We start from the raw sequence: 20,462 nt of genomic DNA, 5'->3' as shown, positions 1-20,462 counted from the left end.
TGACAGGCTAAGTAAGTGGGCAGAGATTTGGCAGATGGAATACAATACTGGAAAGTGTGAGGTTATGCACTTTGGCAGGAAAAATCGTAGAGCAAGTTATTATCTTAATGGCAAGAAACTTGAAAGTACTGAAGTACAGTTTAAGATAGAGCAAAGGAGGGCAAAGGGCATGATCAAGAGGGGCAAAATAGCTTACGAAAACAAGCTGGCGGAAAATATAAAAACTAACTCCAAAAGCTTTTATAAATATATCAAAAGGAAAAGACTGGTGAAAACCAAAGTTGGTCCATTGCAGTCAGATACGGGGGAATATATAATGGGAAATAAGGAAATGGCAGATCAACTAAATGCATACTTTGGGTCAGTCTTTACGAAGGAAGACACAAAAAACCTCCCTGGGATATCGGGAAAAATAGGGACATTGGCAAAGGAGGAACTGACGCAAATCAATATCTCTAAGGATATGGTGTTAAGGAAGCTAAAGGGATTGAAGGTGGACAAATCCCCAGGGCCTGATAACATGCATCCTAGGGTACTGAAGGAGGTGGCCCTAGAGATAGCGGATGCACTAAGGATGATTTTTCAGAATTCATTAGACTCGGGAACAGTGCCGATGGATTGGAGGGTAGCTAACGTTACCCCACTATTCAAAAAGGGGGGTAGGGAAAAAGCAGGTAATTACAGACCTGTAAGCCTTACATCAGTTGTGGGCAAAATGCTGGAGTCCATCATTAAGGATGAAATAGCGGAGCACTTAGCAAATGGGGACAGGATAGGACAGAGTCAACATGGATTTACAAAGGGTAAATCGTGCTTGACTAATCTATTGGAATTTTTTGAGGGAGTAACTGGTAGAATAGATGGGGGAGAGCCAGTAGATGTGGTGTACCTGGACTTCCAAAAGGCCTTCGATAAGGTCCCACATAAAAGATTAGCATGGAAAATTGAGGCTCATGGGATAAAGGGGAAAGTTTTGGCGTGGATAGGGAACTGGCTGTCAGATAGAAAACAGAGAGTTGGAATAAACGGCTCATTTTCTGAATGGCAGGCAGTAACAAGTGGGGTACCACAGGGATCTGTCCTGGGCCCCCAGCTGTTCACAATTTACATTAATGACCTGGATCAGGGAGTCGGATGCAGCATTTCCAAATTTGCAGACGACACTAAACTAGGAGGTGGGGTGGGCTCAGAGGAAGAGACCAGGAAGCTCCAGAGCGATTTGGACAGACTGGGCGATTGGGCGGATAAATGGCAGATGCACTATAATGTGGACAAGTGCGAAGTTATCCACCTTGGGTGCAGGAACGGGAGGGCAAATTATTATTTAAATGGCAATAGATTGGGAGAGGGGGAAGTACAGAGAGACCTGGGTGTTCTTGTACACCAGTCACTGAAGGCGAGCATGCAGGTGCAACAGGCGGTCAAGAAGGCAAACGGTATGCTGGCCTTCATAGCAAAAGGGTTAGAATACAGGAACAGGGATACCTTGCTGCAGCTGTACAGGGCACTGGTGAGACCACACCTCGAGTACTGTGTACAGTTTTGGTCGCCTCATCTGAGGAAGGATGTTCTTGCCATGGAGGGGGTGCAGCGGCGATTCACCAGGCTGATACCAGGAATGGCGGGAATGACCTATGAGGAGAGACTATGTAGTTTAGGGATGTACACACTGGAGTTTAGAAGATTGAGAGGGGACCTCATAGAAGTGTATAAAATTCTGACAGGTCTAGACAGACTGGATGCAGAAGGAATGTTTCCCTTGGCGGGTGAGAACAGAACTAGAGGACATAATTTAAGGATAAGGGCTAAACCATTTAGGACAGAGATGAGGGGGAATTTCTTCACTCAGAGAGTGGTGAACCTGTGGAACTCATTGCCACAGAGGGCAGTGTACGCCAGCTCATTAAATATATTTAAGAGGGAATTAGATATATTTCTACGGGCAAAAGGGGTTAAGGGTTACGGAGAGAAGGCGGGGACGGGATACTGAATTAAAGGATCAGCCATGATCTCATTAAATGGCGGAGCAGGCACGAAGGGCCGAATGGCCTACTCCTGCTCCTATCTTCTATGTATCTATGTACAAAGGGATCTGGGGGTCCTGGTGCACGAAACTCAAAAGGTTAGTATGCAGGTGCAGCAAGTGATCAAGAAGGCCAATGGAATGTTGGCTTTCATTGCTAGGGGGATAGAATATAAAAATAGGGAGGTATTGCTTCAGTTGTACAAGGTATTGGTGAGACCGCACCTGGAATACTGCGTACAATTTTGGTGTCCATACTTAAGAAAGGACATACTTGCTCTTGAGTCAGTACAAAGAAGGTTCACTCGGTTAATCCCGGGGATGAGGGGGATGGACATATGAGGAGAGGTTGAGTAGATTGGGACTCTACTCATTAGAGTTCAGAAGAATGAGAGGCGATCATATTGAAACATATAAGATTGTGAAGGGGTTGGATCGGGTGGATGCGGGGAGGATGTTCCCGATGATGGGTGAAAATAGAACTAGGGGGCATAGTCTTCGAATAAGGGGCTGCTCTTTCAAAACTGAGATGAGGAGGAACTACTTCACTCAGAGGGTGGTAGGTCCATGGAATATGCTGCCCCAAAAAGCTGTAGAAGCTACATCATTACATAAATTTAAAACAGAAATAGACAGTTTCCTAGAAGTAAAGGGAATTAAGGGTTACGAGGAGCGGGCAGGAATTTGGACATGAGTCTAGGTTCGGATCCGTCATGGCCCTGTGGGTAGCGGAGTGGGCCCAGGGGCCGTGTAGCCTGATCCTGCTCCTATTTTGTGTGTCTAATTCTGTTAGATTCAGGAGATGGTTCTGTGATAGTGGATTGGCGGTTAGGATCAGATCAGCCATGATCTTATTGAATGGTGGAGCAGGCTCGAGGGGCCGATTGGTCTACTGCTATTTCTTATGTTCTTATTCTTATGAATGGCAGAGCAGGCTCGAGGGGCCGAATGGCCTACTCTTGCTCCTATCTTCTATGTTTCTAGGCTTGACTAGGTTTATATCTAGACACGAAGGGCCGAATGGCTTCCTTCTGTGCTGTAAATTTCTATGATTCTATGATCTTTTTGTGAAGATCTATAATATACATTTGAACTGGAACATATCTTGCATATTTTTGAACATTTGTTCTTGTATGGGATGCGTGGAAGTTTTTAATCATCTAAAAAAAAAAAGCTACAAATTCACACAGTAATGAGGTGGTTGAACAGAATGTCATGCTATACACTATGAAATTAGGTTTGAGAGCTCAGTTACAAATATTAAATGTTAACTTTTTTATTTTTTGTTTTAACTAATGTTTAGATGGAGTGGTGATCATCTAATTTGGGGAATTGGGTTAGGGAGATTATTAAGTTTGACAGGGGCAAGTAAAGATGCATTTTTAGAGCTTCTCAAGGTGAGAGATCTCTGCTGCATACACCAACCATCCTTGTGACCCATCTGAGCAAGATTAACAGTTTGTTTGAATTATGCTGTTGACCAACACCCGTTAGGAGTTGGGTCAATGCTCGTCAACACTACTCGCAAAACATCCTAGCAAAGAGAAAGATGTGGCTGGATTTCAGTTCAATTCCCAGAGCTTGAAACAGATGCATGCTGAACCCACTCTACTGTCCTGCACACACAGTTCAAGTTGCTTGCAGGATTAATGAATGTAACTACCAATGTTCCTTCAAAAAAATGTTTTTGTACTGAGCTAACTCATTTGAGCGTGACCTTTTCGTCCGTGAGCAAATTTTACCACAACAACTTTTACAGTAGCAACAGCCACCGCTTAATACCATATTGCCATCCCACCATCTCAAATCATGAGACAATTATCTCCCTCGTCGCCCGCCCGCCATCCTCTCCCTCGTCGCCCGCCCGCCATCCTCTCCCTCGTTGCCCCCCCCCACCACAGTGCAGGTCACAACTGGGTACAGCGCATGCATGGCTCCTGCATACCACACACGTGCAGAAGGCTGCAAAGGTGTTCATGCGAATAATCGCAATGCTTTCTAAATGGCCTTGCATGCTCCAGTTGTCAGACCTGCATACATATAAAAAAGCAAGATTCCCAGAATACATCAGGTCCCAACTCCACACATGCACACACCTCTATTATCCTTTCCCCTCGCCGTTTCCTCCCACCCCCTTCCCAAAGCCTGAGAACTTGAAAGCTTTAGAGCTTAAAATTCCTGTGCCTGGAGGACTAGTAAACCTTGCTCCCTGAATGGTCAAAATCCACCAGTGACTAGCCTTCTCCAGTCCTCCAAGCCTGGGAACTAAAAAGAGCCAAAATCCAAAGCTGCCGAAGTTGGCTTTGTGCATGGAACCAGTGGGAGCTTCGTAGGCCAGATCCAAGGAGCTCACAGGCTGCATTTGACTTGAGCCTCATCTTGAGACACCTCCAGGCTATGAGGTAGAAAGAAGAGTTGGGGTAAATAGATATTTTCCAGAGCCCACAATATTTTTCTGCATGAAGAGATCTTTTTGTATATGTTGGTCTTATTTTTAGGTGTGCGAGGGTCTGGTGAAGTTGCTTTTGTGTGTATGGTGTAACTTATTGCTTTGTTAAAAACCCACCTTTTAAGGCTACTAAGTTTCTATACTACATTTTTTGTACTTTCTATCTCACATTTGAGCTATCCTCCAAGGAAGTCCCTGCCACTCCCCTCGGTTTAATGGTAGTGTTGTGAAGGCCATAAATGTGATACCCAGCAACACCTGATCGTGCCATGGAGGAAGCAGCATTTTATTTTGTAATATATTGGTGATAATTATTACAAGCTGTTTTTCAGATTATATCTCAGGATGAAGCTGATCGTCGTGGCAAAGTTTACGACAAATATATGTGCAGCTTCCTCTTCAACCTGAACAATGGTATGAACATTCTCAATTTAGATGACCTGTATAAATAAAGCCACATTCAGAGAATTATGTGATTGCAGAAACCATTGTTTCTAATATTCCTTCATCTTTTTCAGACTTTGTCGTTGATGCAACACGCAAGGGTAACAAAATACGTTTTGCAAACCATTCTGTCAATCCTAACTGTTATGCCAAAGGTAAGTACCGTTTTGTGTTTTTCATTTTTTTATGCTCGAGGGAAGCAGTGTCTGCTGATGAATGGAAAACTTTTTTCAGTTGCATTGTGATTGTGACTTTAAAGCAAGGTGCATATGCTTATCCTTCTAAGTATCTGGCCACAGAGATCCCCTGATCTTGGGAAGATGCAAGTAGATCACCAATGTCAAAAAAAAACTGCATTGCTAACCTTTATGAATGAGCAGAGTGTCCAGAAAAAAATGGAGGTCAACATTGTGTTGCTCCAATAGCAACTTAGTAATAAAAATGCCACCGAAGATTGTAAAATGATATAGAAGAGAACAGTTCTCAAACTTGGTTTATTGCTGTGTCCATAAACTATCAGAGTAGAAATGGAATTTTGTTGAGTGATATGGAACATAAGCATAGAGATTTTATACATTTTTATTTCCTCCTGATTCAGTAATGATGGTTAATGGAGACCATAGAATAGGCATCTTTGCCAAAAGAGCAATCCAGACTGGAGAGGAGTTATTCTTTGATTACAGGTATGAACATCCCCATGTTGCAGCATAAGTGTTTGGGAGAATAGGACTTGTCTTTAATATGCTTTAGAAATAATGTTTTGAAGTATTTCTTAACTTTCCTATTTCACCTTTTGTTAGAACATTGCTAAAATCATCTGATTAGAGATGGTGAGAAATGCATAAGGGTTAGTGTAAAATAAATTTTGAAATGTATTCAAATATGCAAAATTTAGTTTTGCAATCCTGCATATTAAATTTTAAAATGTTTTGCTATTTTAAACCCCCAACTATATTAATCACAGTGACCTATCACTATTACATTTATAAGTGCCATCCATAAGTAGGAATAAATTAGAAACCAGCTTATTTGTTGTAAAATGAAATCCCTCTGCTAGGAAAGAAAACAATTATGTTGTGGTACAGGTAGAGTCATAGAGTTATACAGCACGGATAGAGGCCCTTCGTGTCCGCGCCGGCCATCAAGCCCTGTCTAATCTAATCCCATATTCCAGCATTTGGTCCGTAGCCTTGTATGCTGTGGCATTTCAAGTGCTCATCCAAATGCTTTTTAAATGACTATCCTTTATCCGAAAACCTCAGGACCAGCCGTGTTTCGGTTTTCGGAAAATTTTGGATTTCGGAAGGTATTTTATAAGACTGGGAAATTTGTCGGGGTCGGCGGGAGTCGGGGTCCGCGGGGGGGGGGGGGTCATGCGTCACTCTGGTCATGTCGTGCGCACGACTTATGCTGAACGAAAAAACCTTCAGTTTTTAGAGGGTTTCGGATAAAAGGTAGTCTACCTGTACTATCAAATCAGTGCACAGTAGCTTGTTGCAGTACAGTCGGTCAGTCAGTGCACAGTAGCTTGTCCCCAAGAGCTGGTGACCTGAATAATTCAAACTTCATTTGAATCATGCATCAAATTAGTCGAGCCCGACCACCAACTGTCATGTTTAGTGCATTTGTAACCAGTGTCACCTGAAATTTTAAATGCATTTTTGTCAAATGTGACCACTGATTCTCCTCCCCCCCCACCACCCCCCTTAATCCTCAATTTCCCTGGGTAAGCTAGAAATCATGGGTTGAATTTGCACAGGGGTGATCTCGTGTGTCTGCAGTAACTTTGGAAGAGCCGCAGAAACCCTGGAAATAATGTCAGTTTCTGGGAAGTCCCGAAGTGGATAATAGAGGAAACTGCATGCTGTGAGGCCTCCTACCGATTCACCACTCCTGAAAATGGCCACTGAATCCCCACAACCACTTCCTGGTCTCACCACACACCCAATGTTAACCCTGCTACATGAAAATGAGCAGAACCTAGGTCACTGTAGAATTTTCCATTTGCACTGAAGTTCTACCTAATGGGAAAAGTTCACGGTCTCTCGACAGCAAAAGAAAATCTTCCATAACTTCCAAGTTCTTTTTGGCTGGGCCTTTCTTCTGCTTCCAGCCCTTGCCCATCAACATTTTTTAGTGTGTCGGATGTTGGACTTGCCCAATTTTACCCTGTGTGAAACCCTGCAGCTGATCTTGATTTCCTTCCCACTCAGAGGCAAACTGCCAATGAGGAGTGCTATTGGTGCTAGGAGCTCCCCTGTGTGCATACATAACCCCGCCTCATCAAAATCAGACAAGGTCACAGAAGGGTCAGACTGGTAGCTGGAAGTCTACTTCCACAGAAACTCTGAATGAGGAAAATGCAGGTCCCTTTATTTGAACTGTGACCTTTATCAAAGTTTTCTGTCAAGTCAGTTCCTTTTGAAATTGTGCAAATTTGTATTTGTGCCACAGTAATACAGAGCTTCTTAGATCTTCATATTTCACATCAGACACACTTTATTTTGCTTGGGGGGGGGGGGGGGTGCTCCATGAATGCAAACTTTCAAGTTGTGTATGTATTGCTAACTTAAACATTACACTAAATTTCTACCAGGCAAAAAAAAATCCCAAATGTAGTTTTTAAAATGGTGATGGATTACTCAACCAGCAATTTGAAAGGCACAAATATTGTTGCAGTAAAGCTAGGTCCTTTAAGGGTATAATTGAATTTTGAATGATTCTGCCCAGATCTTTCTCACAATGTGGTTTGAGTGCTTCTGATTAAAACCTTAATATTAACAGCTTGTACAGTATTTTATAGTGCCTTTAATTTAGAAAACATCCTACTGTGCTTTCAGGGAAAGAATGAAAAGGAATAGGTGCTGAGTCATGTAAGAGTTGGTAGAGGAGACTGAAAGCTTATTTGAAGCTTAACATCTTTTCAGATGGAGAAGTGGAACAGTTGAAGAATGGAGTTTGGGAGTAGGGCTGAGGTAGCTGAAGGCTCTGCCTCCAGTTGTGGGACAAAGGGAAAGATGGGCACGCACAAAGCCACAGTTGGAGAACCGCAGAAGGGGATTCAAGGTAGGAAGAGGGCGAGGCCATTGAGCGATTTGAAGATGTGGACCACAATTTTAAATTCAGACCACACTACATAAATTCAGTGTTGAGGGACAAGAGCCCGTATAGATTGTCCAGGACGGGTGCTAGAGTAGCAAGACAGGACAGTAACAGCTGAAATAACAACAGAAAATGCTGGAAATACTCAGCAGGCCAGGCAGCATCCGTGGAGAGAGAAACAGAGTTAATGTTTCAGGTCTGGGACCCTTCATCAGAACTGGAAAAAGCTGGAGATGTAACAGATATTAAGCAGGTGCAGAGACAGGAGGGGAGGAAGAAATAGAAAGAACACCCTGTACTTTTTTGTAAGAGGCAGGAAAGATAAAATGTTGCAAATGGGAATGGCAAAAATCATACTGCATGAAAAATGGGGGCAGGGATAATTATCTGAAATTGTTGAACTCAATGTTGAGTCTGGCAGGCTGCAAAGTGCCTAATTGAAAGATGAGGTGCTGTTCCTCGAGCTTACATTGAGCTTCATTAGAACAATGTAATAGCTCGAGGACAGAGAGATCAGAGTGGGAGTGAAGCGGTGAATTAAAGTGACAAGCGACCGGAAGCTCCGGGTCACCCGTACGGACTGGGTGGAGGTGTTCCGCAAAGCGGTCGCCCAATCTGCGTTTGGTCTCCCCAATGTAGAGGAGACCGCATCGTGAGCAGCGAATACAGTATACTGGATTGCAAGAAGTACAAGTAAATCGCTGTTTCACCTGGAAGGGGTGTTTGGGGCCCTGGACAGTGGGAAGGGAGGAGGTAAAAGGGCATGTGTTGCATCTCCTGCGCTTGCACGGGAAGGTGCCAGGTGAAGGAGCAGGGCTGTTGGGGGTGATTGAGGAGTGGACCAGGGTGTCGCGGAGGGAGCGATCCCTTCGGAATGCTGAAAGGGGAGGTGAGGGGAAGATGTGTTTGGTGGTGGGATCACATTGGAGGTGGCGGAAATGGCGGAGGATGATCCGTTGAATGTGGAGGCTGGTGGGGTGAAAGGTGAGGACAAGGGGAACCCTACCGTGGTTCTGGGAGGGAGGGGCAGGGGTGAGCAGAAGTGCGGGAAATAGAACGGACACGGTCAAAGGCCATGTCAACCACGGTAGAGGGGAATCCTCGGTTGAGGAAAAAGGAAGACATGTCAGAAGCACTAGTATGGAAGGTGGCCTCGTCAGAACAGACGCGGCGGAGACGGAGAAACTGGGAGAATGGAATAGAGTCCTTACAGGAAGCGGGGTGGGAGGAAGTGTAGTCCAGGTAGCTGAGTTTTGAACAAGTTGCAGTTTATGGAGGGATCCAGCACGTAGTCAGTGCTAATTAGAAAATCACTGGCATTCTACGTGATTATCTGTCCACTGATTTTACTGGACACCACACTGAGTCTATAGGTGACAAAATGGTGGATACACATTTGGGAGGTGAGGCAGGCAAAATTGTTGATAGAATTAAGCAGTCTTGGTGATTACGCTGTGGGGTTTGAAACTCTACTATGGGTCAAACAGGAGGCCAATGTTTCGTGTGGCCTGAGCAAATGGCTGAGGAGGAGGATTGAATCAGTGGCAAGGGAGAAGAATTTGTGACTGAGGCTGAAAATATTTGTTCTGATGTCCAGTTGGGAGAAAATGTTCACAATTTTTATCAGGAAGTCTAACAGCACAGAGGTGGTTATTGTTGAGAGATGGGGCTGTATGCTAACAGGGTAGGTACGTATGGAAGCTGGCTCTGAGGATGATGTAAAGAGGAGGCCAAGGATAGAACTGAGTAATCCCAAAGCTGTTGCTAGAGATATGCTGACTGCATTGGGGCAGGTAGGAATTGAATACTTGGGGAAGGTATCTGCTTAAGCATTTAACTCATCAAACATTATGGATTGTTGTGGACTTAAGGTTATCTTTCAAGCTTTGAATTTCACTCCTGACTAAGTTAGGTGGTATTGTGCTAAGCTGCAGATGGATTATTGCTGAATTTAGAGTACTCTAGGAAGGATATAAAAGCAACAGAAAAGATGCATTAGAATGGTAGCAGGGATGCAAGATTATGAAGAGAAATTTGCAAAGTTAGGGTTTTCTTCACTGGAGCGAAAGTTGAGGTGTGACCTGATGGAGGTCTTGAAGATTATTAAAGCTATTGGAAAGGATACAGAAAGCAACTAGAATGCTTGAGGGATTGGATTACAAATTGGGCATGTTTCGTACTGAGAGGTTGAGAGGTGATTTTAGGATTCTAAAGGGATTAAATAATGTAGATCATGATGAGTTGTTTCACCTCCTCCAGAACAGTAGAACCAGAGGACATGGCCTGTGCTTGAAAGGGGGTAAAATCAAAATTAATGTGAAAACCGATATTTGTGAGCGAGTGATCAATCTATGGAATGGACTCGGCAGAGAGATGCTGGAAGCAGATCGTATCGATTCATTTAAATGAAAGTTATAGATTTATTTCAAAATATTTTGGGATACAGTAGATTAATAATTTGGCACAAGTGCCATGTAGAACAGTGAGGATTTTCATTGCGCCATGTCTGGTCTGCTGTAGATTAAGATTGAACTTAAAAAATAGGAGCAGAAGTACATATGGTCCCTCGAGCTTGCTCTAAGAGATCATGACCATATCCCTTGGTTCCCTTAGTGTCCAAAAATCTATTGATCTGTCTTGAATATACTCAATGACTCAGCATCCACAGCCCCGAGTGCATCAGTGTCTCCTCAGCTCAGTCCTAAATGGCTGACCCGTTAATTGGAGACTATGACCTAGTTCTAGACTCCCCAGCCAGGGGCAAAATCTTCCCAGCATCTACCCTGTCAAACGTATGAGAATATAGGCCCATTCTACTCGATCTCTCCTGCTAGGAAAGCCTTCTCATCCCAGGAATCAATCTAGTGAACCTTTGTTGCAGCCACTTTAAGGGAAGGAGACCAAAACTGTACACAGGTGTGATTAGTCAACAACTCTGTTATTGTATCATGTGACTCCCAGGATGGTAGACCATAAACTAGATGGACTGGTGTTTTCTGTCTAGCAATTCCTGGGTTCCTATTGAGGCTTGTGATGTAAAGATAGTATTTCCACTGGTTGGTGAGAGGGCACAAATTTATGATCAGAATTAAGGGGAGTATTAGGGGAAATATTTTTATGTGGAGGAATTCTTTACTGGTATTGCAGCAGAGTCCTTGAGTCCTTTTTGAAAAAGAAAATGGTACAATTGCTTGAAAGAGGAATATTAAAGGATTATGGGGTGAGCAGGGTAAATTGCTACTACAAATTTGGGCCAATTCCATTTCTGTGCTGTAGCTGATTGATTGTATGGCTGGACTAAACAGATCACTGTTACAAATCATTTCATTTTTATATTTTTTAGGTACAGTCAAGCTGATGCCCTTAAATATGTTGGTATAGAGAGAGAAATGGAAATCCCATGAAATTAAACTGCCTCAGTTGAAAACATAGGCAGCTGGTTTTATATTTCAGGATTTCTATACTGTATGGAGACATTTGAAGCAACTCTAGTTGATAAAAACTACTGTGACAATAATTTATACTGTAAAAATTAAAGCTTTATCATTTTTCAAAAGCTGCCAGTTTTTATATCTGTACTTTTGCTATACACCAGTGGGGTGAGCTGTTGGTGCAATTATATCAATAAAAAAATACTTGAATTTTAATGTGACTAAATTTTTGAACATGCATTGTGTTTTTTTTTTGTTTTGAAATGTATGTTTATTGAAAGAATAGTGGTGAGCAGACTATGTTCCACTTTCAGACATGAAAAGTAAAGAGCAGTGCTGACTTGCTCAACAATATCTTGTCCTCAAACCAGGACTTCAGAAGTAGTAGTGGCAAAGTCACTTGTGTTGTATGAAACACCTTCCCCCTCAATATTCGGAGAGGTACTGCAGGCCCTCATACCCATGTTTATCTGCAAGTGTTCCTTTGCTCAGCTTCACACTGAAAGCTGCACAGCTGATAGGGATTTCCAGCACCTACTTTACCCAGCAGGCGTTTACATTCTTAAAGAAGGCAATGGTGGCTCTGAAGGAGGTAAAAAAGTTACAGGTTCAATGTGACAGTCTGCTGCACTGCACAATGTCAGCAAAATAAAAAACTATTCTCCACAGGAAGTCACAAACTCCAATCCTCAACTTCAAGGGTGTGATTCCTCACCTTATGGTGTCCAGTCTAAAATGGATGCTGGAACTACTTTATAAAATGCAGTCCCCACCACTCACTGGCAGTGGGGTCTGTACCTATTATGACCTTCCATTGTTGCAGGTGCACCAACCAAAGGTGGTTACCTGATTTACAGTGGTGCTCCAAATGACAATTAGGAATGAGTCATTAATGGTAGAAATTGTGTATGACTGCACCTGGTCATTGGCACTTTAAAGTGCATCAATAATGGGCATGGAGCATCCACATTTTTACTGCCCTCCACACAAGCTGAAAACAAACTCAGTTCAGTTCAGAAAATCCAGGCTAAACCACAGAAGGCAGCCACCCACCACCATGAAGACTAGTGCCATTTCAAACATTTTGAATGTAGAAGTTCTTAAATCAAATTATGTAGAGGAATGCAAAACTTTGGGTCAGAAAATAAGAGAACCATGTGTGCTAATATGGAAACTACTTGAGGTGCTGTTAACAAAGATGCAAAGAATCATTCAACATTAAAAACAAAAAGGCCTTTGGCAACTAAAGTTTTCTATTGTAGTGCAATGCAAGACTGGAGTATTACCCATATAGCTGAGGAACAACAACTGGATCCTAAAAGAAGCAAGAATGCAACTGGTTTCAAGTCTATCTTGAACAAGACAAGAAAAAGCTTCTCCAACAGACAATCCCTTACCTCTAGGGTCAAAATTCTCAACTTTAACACATTTTCTGTCTTTCAACCAATCACAGTGGACATGAGCCCATACAGGTCTCCGGCTGGGTGCCCATCTGAGGTGTGGCAGAGCAGAGGGAGCACTTGGCATCTAAATACATCTGATCAGCAAGCCCTTAATGCTGACAAATGTGTGAGGGTACACAAAATGGGTGATTTTTTTGCACTTCCAGCACAAACAGCCCTAACCTTGAGTGGAAAAATAAAACATTTTGAAATACTTTTCCTATACAGGAAACTTTGTGCTATCCGGCACCGACAGGACCGAGCTATTGCCGTCCCATCAAAACCGCCGAACAAACCAGCGCTAATGTTGAAACATACGGAGATTTTGAGCTCCGTATCTGGCAACAAACCCTGTTGCTTAGCAACAGCTTCTAAACAGTCGGCCGTACCTTGCAAGCGTCTCTGTAGCTTCAGCGAGACCTTGCAGAGCCTGACTGGTGGAAAAAAAAAAAAAAAAACCTAACGAAACAGCTCCTGATTTTTGCCGGTGGCTCGAGCATTCCGGACAGTTAACCTCCGGATAAACCAAAGTTTCCTGTATTCATAAGACTTTACCCATCGCTACATGCCACTCCAGAACTGTAAGACTACTTCCAGCAGGCAGCCTCACTCGACAGGAGTGCCACAATGTGGGCAACCAATGCTCTGAATTGCAGATGAATTAGTGCAATGGAGATGGTTTGCTTGTCTGGGCAATCAGGTTCATATATACATTGGGCAGCAGCTGTTCCTGTTTTGATGCATTTATACACATTTAACTGGCCAATCAGCTCAGTCTTCCATTTTTTTATTGGCTGAAAAAAATGACTTTTTACATACCATAGCATTGCTGATGGATTTATATGGATCAGGCACTTAACCATAGCCCTCTGCTGTTTTTATGCAGTGTTCAAGCCGCAGAAAGCACATTGGTGCAGTTGAGGTAGTGATGGGAGTTTCTTGTTTGAGTAGGCTGGATCATCATGCTCTGGCAGCTGTGACCCTGAAAGGTGATCCTTTGAATTGCCTCTTGCTGGGCTGACTGGCAGTGTATGGTGAACAGATAATGTAAATTGTGACAGTAGAATTGGGGTAAAGGTTTAAAATTATGATAGGCTTCAAGACTAATGATTAGGACACTGCCCTATCCACACAGCATTAGGATGAGGGAAAACAACAAACTTGTATTTACATAAAGATTACGTATAAAACCATAAATGATCAAATACTTCACCAGATCAAGAGGTTCTTGGTTTGGGGGGGGGGGTGTCAAGATTTAATTAAATGCTTATCCTTTCAGCCAAGCTGAAATATCCCTACTTTGGTAGACCCACTGGCGTGGAGGATACCAGAAATGGAAGAGTATACATCTTGCCAGGCCAGGACTGCCTGTGAACGGTCTCTTCAGCTGCAAGGGTTATGTTCTTTGCAGGGATAATTGGAGTTGAATTGCTGCTTTGTTAGGGCACTACATTCTTAAAGCTTGAAATTGAGGGTCCCTCTCTGCCAGCACAAGCCTGTAGACCTAGTCTCAAATGGAGGCAAGTTCTCAGGTGCATAGGTAGCCCTGATCTGCAGAAAAAAAATACTTAATTGCCTTCAGGGCTGAAGGGAGCCATTCTGCCCCCTCTCGAGCTAGATCCTCAATGGAATTACTTACCTCAGTCTAGTTAAGGTTTGCAGTCTTCCAAAAGGCACAATCTCATGCCAACTCTCAACTGGTGGGGGTGAGAGTTTCCTTGAGGCCGTAAGGGCAGAATTCCCATGGTTGCCTGGGAACTCTGCCAGATATGCCCCCTTGATGTAGGGAGGGTGACAAGAATAATCACCCTCTTCTGCTCCCCCTCCCACCACCAGAAAACTCCACTCAAAAATAAAACCAAGATCCACCCCCCCAAATTCTAGTAAAAAGCAGGCACTTTACCCACTCTCCATTCTAGGCTCCAACCAGAATTGCAGGCCCTTACTAATGACCAAGAACAAGCACAAAAAGGTCTGTAAATATGTAAACTATTAGTTTCTCACCAAGTTAACAATTCAGGATCAAATGATCAGAGACATACAGAATGAAAATCAGGCTCTTGCTAAATACAACTGAAAACATTAAAAAAAGTTAAAATAATTAAAATTATGTAGATTAAAAATCATTCTGCTCTGGGAGCCTATTTTTTTTTAAACCTTGAATTTTCTAGGCGCAATCTGGTATTCAAACAGTTAAATAGTGGACTACAATAGAAAACCAAGTTGTGGAGTGGCATGAGCCAGACTATAAACAATGGCCTGTAATTTCCGATAGGAGGCTTCCTGCGTGCGGATGCCGCCCATCGGGGGAAAAAAAATCTACGCACTTACCCGAGGGCTCCAGAGGTCCGGACACTTCTGCTCCTGGGCCTCTCCACAGTTGAAATGCACAGGGCCCACGTATCCCAGGGGCGCATGAGGTTCACAAGCGTCCCTGCGATCACGTGGGCCAGGCTAGCCAATGAAAGAAGGGATAGGCCTGTCAAAAGTATGAATGGAGATCACCCCAAAAAGACACAAACATCAAATTTTAAAAAACCATCACGTAATGTAATTTTAACAAAAATTGCCAATTTTTTTGAAAAAAATTGATTTTTTTTAACCAGGCTAAAAAACTTATTTATAATTTTAAAATACTTTTAAAAAAGATAAATGAAACAATTTTTTTAAAACTCTTATGCTGGTAAAAGTGGGCCTTATGCCTGCTTTTACCAGGCGTAAGATTTCTAAGGTTTTTCAGCAGGCGTTGGTTCTGCAGAAAGTGGAACACTCTCTCCCTCCTTCCCCCCCCCCCGCCCGCAGAGGCCCTTCTCCAGGATTCTTGACAGATCGGAAATGCCGGTTTTCAGCGTATGCACTTCTCATGCCTGAAACCCCACGGGTGCGTACACAGCTCGTACACTCGTAGGCAGTGGAAAATACGGACCAATGTTTTTGAAGATCTGGAGTAGTCATTACCAAGGAATCCCCCTTCCCAATGTCACTGCAGTATGTCTGCTTCATTAAAATGAATAAATAAGAGGGGATCTATGGAATTATTTATTTTTAATGTAGAGCACTGATTAAGGCGATAGACACACTACTCCCTGACGTTTTCTTTGCCCTACATTAAATGTCCCTTTAGGGGCATGATGTAACAAACTTATGATTTCAATTTTCACAAAGCAGCTTTGATAGCTAAAAACTACAATGGTGAACAAATGGTTACCTTCAGTAGATTCTTCCGCATTCTCAGAATGATGTTCCATACTCCATTTATACATGAATTTTTCCAATAAATTACAATACAAGCACCAAAGCAACTGCTCAACAGCACTGCAATAGCAATAACCATTTATTTCAAAGTAATGCTCTCAAAGTAATTTTATTTCCAAATTTCCCTCTTTTGCTCGTTTCCTTGCCTAAAGATATGGCCTCTGACAGATATGGTTACATGGACATGAACAGTCCATCGGTACCTGAACCATGAAAGAAAGTGTCAGGCTATTCATCTGTGGAGGGCATCACAACAAACCAGATTCTTCCTCACTAAACTATAGGCTGTACGTGCGCACTTTACATTGTGCAAATAGAAGTTGTGCCTGTACATTTCTCAATACAGGAGACTTTGGTTTATCCGGAGGTTGTATGTCCGGAAACCTCGATCTACCGGCAGAAATCAGGAGCCGTTTTTAGGTTTTTTTTTCTTCTCGTGTCTTTTTTTCCCCCAACAGTCAGGCTCTGGAAAGTCTCTCTGAAGCTGTTGCTAAGCAAGTGTTTGTTGTCAGATACGGAGATGAAAACCTCCGTGTGCTTCAACATTAACACTGGTATGTCCGGCAGTTTTGATGGGACGGCAACAGCTCGGTCCAGTCGGTGCCGGATATAACAAAGTTTCCTGTAGCTTGTTTTGTAGACAGTTATGGATTTCCCTGCATGTCAAATACCCAGCTAACCAAAAAAAAAACTGCTCAAGTCAGCAGGTACGGGAAACAAAAACCGAGCTGGTTCCCCCTTAATTTCTTTCCAACGGTGCATGGAGGCAGGAAGTGTTTGGTCCAGCATTTCTCCTGACAAGCAAGTAGAAACTCAACATGTGGAAAATTACAGGCACAAACAAGAATTTAACTTACCACCTCCATACTTCAGATGTAAGGACATATGAGTTCTGTATCCATATGATTTTTCCTAACAAGGCACCAAGTCTGCTATCACTCAAAATCTGGTTCAAATCAGGCTTTCAACAGATATTACTCATGTAAAAAGCATTTAATTATATAAACACATGGTGCATTCCTGCATTTTCTGAGTATTATATCCTTCCAAATTAAACACTAATTCAAACTTGTAAATTTTCCTGCAACTTTGCAATCACAGATGCCTATTCATCATCAACTATTCAGTTTAAGCAGCTGAATATACATTATACAAAATACATGGAAAGTGGATAATTAATAGGACTTGTGCATGGCCCTTCATTCCTTCCAGGTCCACCTACTATTCCAAAGCCAGCTGGTACAACATACATCCTCCTGATGCATGCTCTGAAGGCAATATCCTATGCAATCAATTTAACATAATGAGGGACATTAAAAATTGGTACATAACATTTTAAAAATATAAAACACTTTCACCATATCTATAAGAGTACATTATAAATTGGTTTCATTGTAGGTTGAATAGTTTCTTTTTGTATGCAGTGACCAACTTTTACATACATATTCTATCAGATTGTTGCAGTGAGGGGTTCGTATGCATACCTCTCCTTCAAGCCTGGTAACCTTTTGAACCTGGCATCAAACTGTTCAGTGTTAAATCAAGTCACACTATTTACAGAAATCATTAAATTTTTATTTATCACACATTAAAAAATGAACCACACTATACAAATGGTTTTTCTCGTAGCAGATAATGCAGATTACACATTTTCTAAAGGGCTCGTTCAGATTCACTAGTATGCTTTTGGAAAGTGCTGCCAACATTGCATTCATAAATTAGTTTTTTTCCTGCTGCCCCTTACTTTCAGAGCAGTGGTAGCCATGTATAGCTGAAGTAAGGTTTTTAAATGCAGATAGGCAGTAGCATGCAACCCCTATGTAGAAGGTTCAATTCCTTTTTTATCATTTTACTGAATTAAGGTTAGGGGTTTCTTTCGATATTTACATATTGAAATGTAGCAATCCTGAGAACAGTTCTGTAAAGTAAATGTGACTGGCTGGTGGTTTCCGCTCTCACAGTTAAAGGGAGGTCCAGCGGGCAGCAGACTGGCTGCGATGGAGTTCAAGAATGCAATCTTTTACATTCCCATCTTTAGCACAAAACTAATAGCATTCTTTGTATTCAGAACCAGTATGTCTTAGGAATGAAGTTTTTATTCGGACACTTGTATAATATTTAAGCCAAATAACTGTAAGTGTCCTTTTCCCCATCCACACGCTCCAAATACTCCTTTTCTATCAGGATGTCGATGCATTTCTGCAAAGGAAAAATTAGGTTCGTTCAGTATGGTGAAAATACAATGCTTAGTTTATATATAGATTTCAATGCATTCAGAATTTTTATACATTAAACAAGTATCTGACAACAGGAACATGTGCAGAAATTCCAACTCAACATTTTAATCAAAAAGCTCAAGTTGGAAGGCAGGCGATTTATAGTTACAACTCTTAGTTAGTGCTACATTAGTAGATATAACTAATTTAAATAAAAGCAATAGTTCAAGTTTGACTGGCTTATAACTAAGCAAATGTTGGAATTCCTTTGGTTCTAGTGCCAATTAAGATTTGCTAAACACCTAGCACATACAGGTGCATCAGTGCAACTAGATTTTATGTAACACTGTTGCCATATAATCGTAGGGAGTTAAACAACCCAGTTTTACATCTCAGCTAGTGCAACTAAACTACAGGAAACTTTGTGATATCCGGCACCGACGGGACCGAGCTGTTGCCGATCTATCAAAACTGCCGGACATAAAGTTAATGTTGAAGCATATGGAGGTTTTCATCTCCGTATCTGACAAACACTGTTGCTTAGCAACAGCTTCTAAACAGTCGGCTGCAGCTGCAAGCGTCTCTAGCTGTTGCTATAGCTACAGACCTTGCAGGGAAAAAAAGCAACGAGAACTAAAAAAACTTAAAACTATAAAAAACTTATAGAAAACGGCTCCTGATTTTTGCCGTTAGATCGAGTATTCCGGACATATAACCTCCGGATAAACCAAAGTTTCCTGTAGTTCTTTGGAAATATTTTCTCAGGTGAACACATAAATGTGTATACTTTTTACATTTACTTGCATAAAGTGAATATTTCACTTGCCGCAGGTATATTCCAGTGTGGCTAAGTGCAAAGTTAATGCACTATTGCAAATTTATTTTACTGCATCCTGTTTCCACAGTTTAGCTTAATTTAGTTGTCAATCTACTTGGATGACTTTTTTATTCATTCACAGGATGTGGGTGTTGCTGGCAAGACCAGCATTTATTGCCCATCCCTAATTGCCTTTGAGAATGTGGTGGTGAGCTGCTGCCTTGACAACTGAATGGCTTGCTAGGCCATTTCAGAAGGCAGTTAAGAATCAACCACATTGCTGTGGGTCTGGAGTCACATTTAGGCCAGACCAGGTAAGGACGGCAGATTTCCTTCCCTAAAGGACATTAATGAACCAGATGGGTTTTTACATGGTCACCATTACTGATACTAGCTTTTTATTCCAGATTTATTTAACTGAATTTAAATTCCCCAGCTGCTGTGAACTCTTGTCTCCAGATCATTAGTCCAGGTCCTTGGATTACTAGTCCAGTAACATTACTACTATGCCAACGTTCCCAGAACACATGCTCTAGATGTTAATAAAAGATTTGAGGACCAAAAACAAAACCTCAACTAATCAACCAGTCCAACAGTTTGTTGAAATCAAGTATCAATTGGTCACCAATCTTAAACACAAAGACCAAATCTGTATGAAACCTAATTGCGACCAACCTCTGGAATGTTCAAAGATTGCCGTCATAGAGAAAACAGTATAAAAAAAAACATAACAGAGGAAATGCTATTACAGATTAGAGACTAAGGGGGAGAAATTCAGTATCGCCCCATTTAGGGCGCAATTATCGGCCGGACGCAAAGAGTATCGCCTGGCGCTAATTATCGCCTCCGACTGCAAATTTGGCTTTCATCGCCCCTGGAGGTGATTGGAGCGCTAAATCAGGCGCTTCACACCTCTCTTAAAGGTGCTAACGCCGAGGAGCGAGGCGCTACCTCAGAGCGCTGGCAAAGCTCAGGTGATGCCAGCTGGCAATGGAACACAGGCACACTGGCGCTGGCCAGTTCTTAAAGGGGAGGGTCGATCTTGCTCTCCATCCACACCCTGCTCATTTCAGCCTTGAATCTTGGCCTGGAGAGACCTGTACATCAAATCTGTTGGAAAGGACAATGGAGAGGCCCAAGGAAAGAGCTCAGACTGCAGCCCCCATATTCTCTTCTAAATCGATGCAAGGACGATCAAACCAGAAAGAACTTGCAAAGTGCTGCTCAGTACCCAAAACTCAACACAGCTTTGAATATCTCCTGCAGTCTCTCTCTCACTCAGA

At 42.3% G+C, this 20,462-nt stretch overlaps 2 protein-coding genes across 6 annotated transcripts in view; one reads left to right on the top strand and one right to left on the bottom strand.

Moving 5' to 3' along the window:
* Positions 1 to 11,665, top strand: part of ezh2 (enhancer of zeste 2 polycomb repressive complex 2 subunit) — a 108,774-nt gene extending 97,109 nt beyond the window's left edge. For 2 of the 3 annotated variants that reach the window (XM_085988080.1, XM_085988079.1), the window contains 4 exons: positions 4,805 to 4,886; positions 4,991 to 5,071; positions 5,515 to 5,599; positions 11,362 to 11,665. In XM_085988080.1, coding sequence (XP_085844206.1) covers positions 4,805 to 4,886; positions 4,991 to 5,071; positions 5,515 to 5,599; positions 11,362 to 11,422 — 309 coding nt within the window. In that variant the 3' untranslated portion in view covers positions 11,423 to 11,665. Of the gene's footprint in view, positions 1 to 4,804; positions 4,887 to 4,990; positions 5,072 to 5,514; positions 5,600 to 7,756; positions 7,983 to 11,361 lie in introns of all 3 variants that reach the window. The other variant, XR_015078405.1, reaches the window with a different exon arrangement.
* Positions 11,666 to 17,699: 6,034 nt separating this feature from the next.
* cul1b (cullin 1b) overlaps positions 17,700 to 20,462 on the bottom strand; it is a 104,973-nt gene continuing 102,210 nt past the window's right edge. For all 3 annotated transcript variants that reach the window (XM_085988077.1, XM_085988075.1, XM_085988078.1), the window contains one exon: positions 17,700 to 18,345. In XM_085988077.1, the coding sequence (XP_085844203.1) occupies positions 18,265 to 18,345 (81 nt within the window). In that variant the 3' untranslated portion in view covers positions 17,700 to 18,264. The remainder of the gene's footprint in view (positions 18,346 to 20,462) is intronic.

The sequence above is a fragment of the Somniosus microcephalus genome, chromosome 5, assembly GCF_052327205.1.
Source record: "Somniosus microcephalus isolate GS21.2 chromosome 5, FLI_Smic_1.0, whole genome shotgun sequence".
Taxonomy (NCBI): Eukaryota; Metazoa; Chordata; class Chondrichthyes; order Squaliformes; family Somniosidae; genus Somniosus; species Somniosus microcephalus.
Note: the sequence above shows the minus strand (reverse complement) of the source record. Positions and strands in the feature narration are given on the sequence as shown.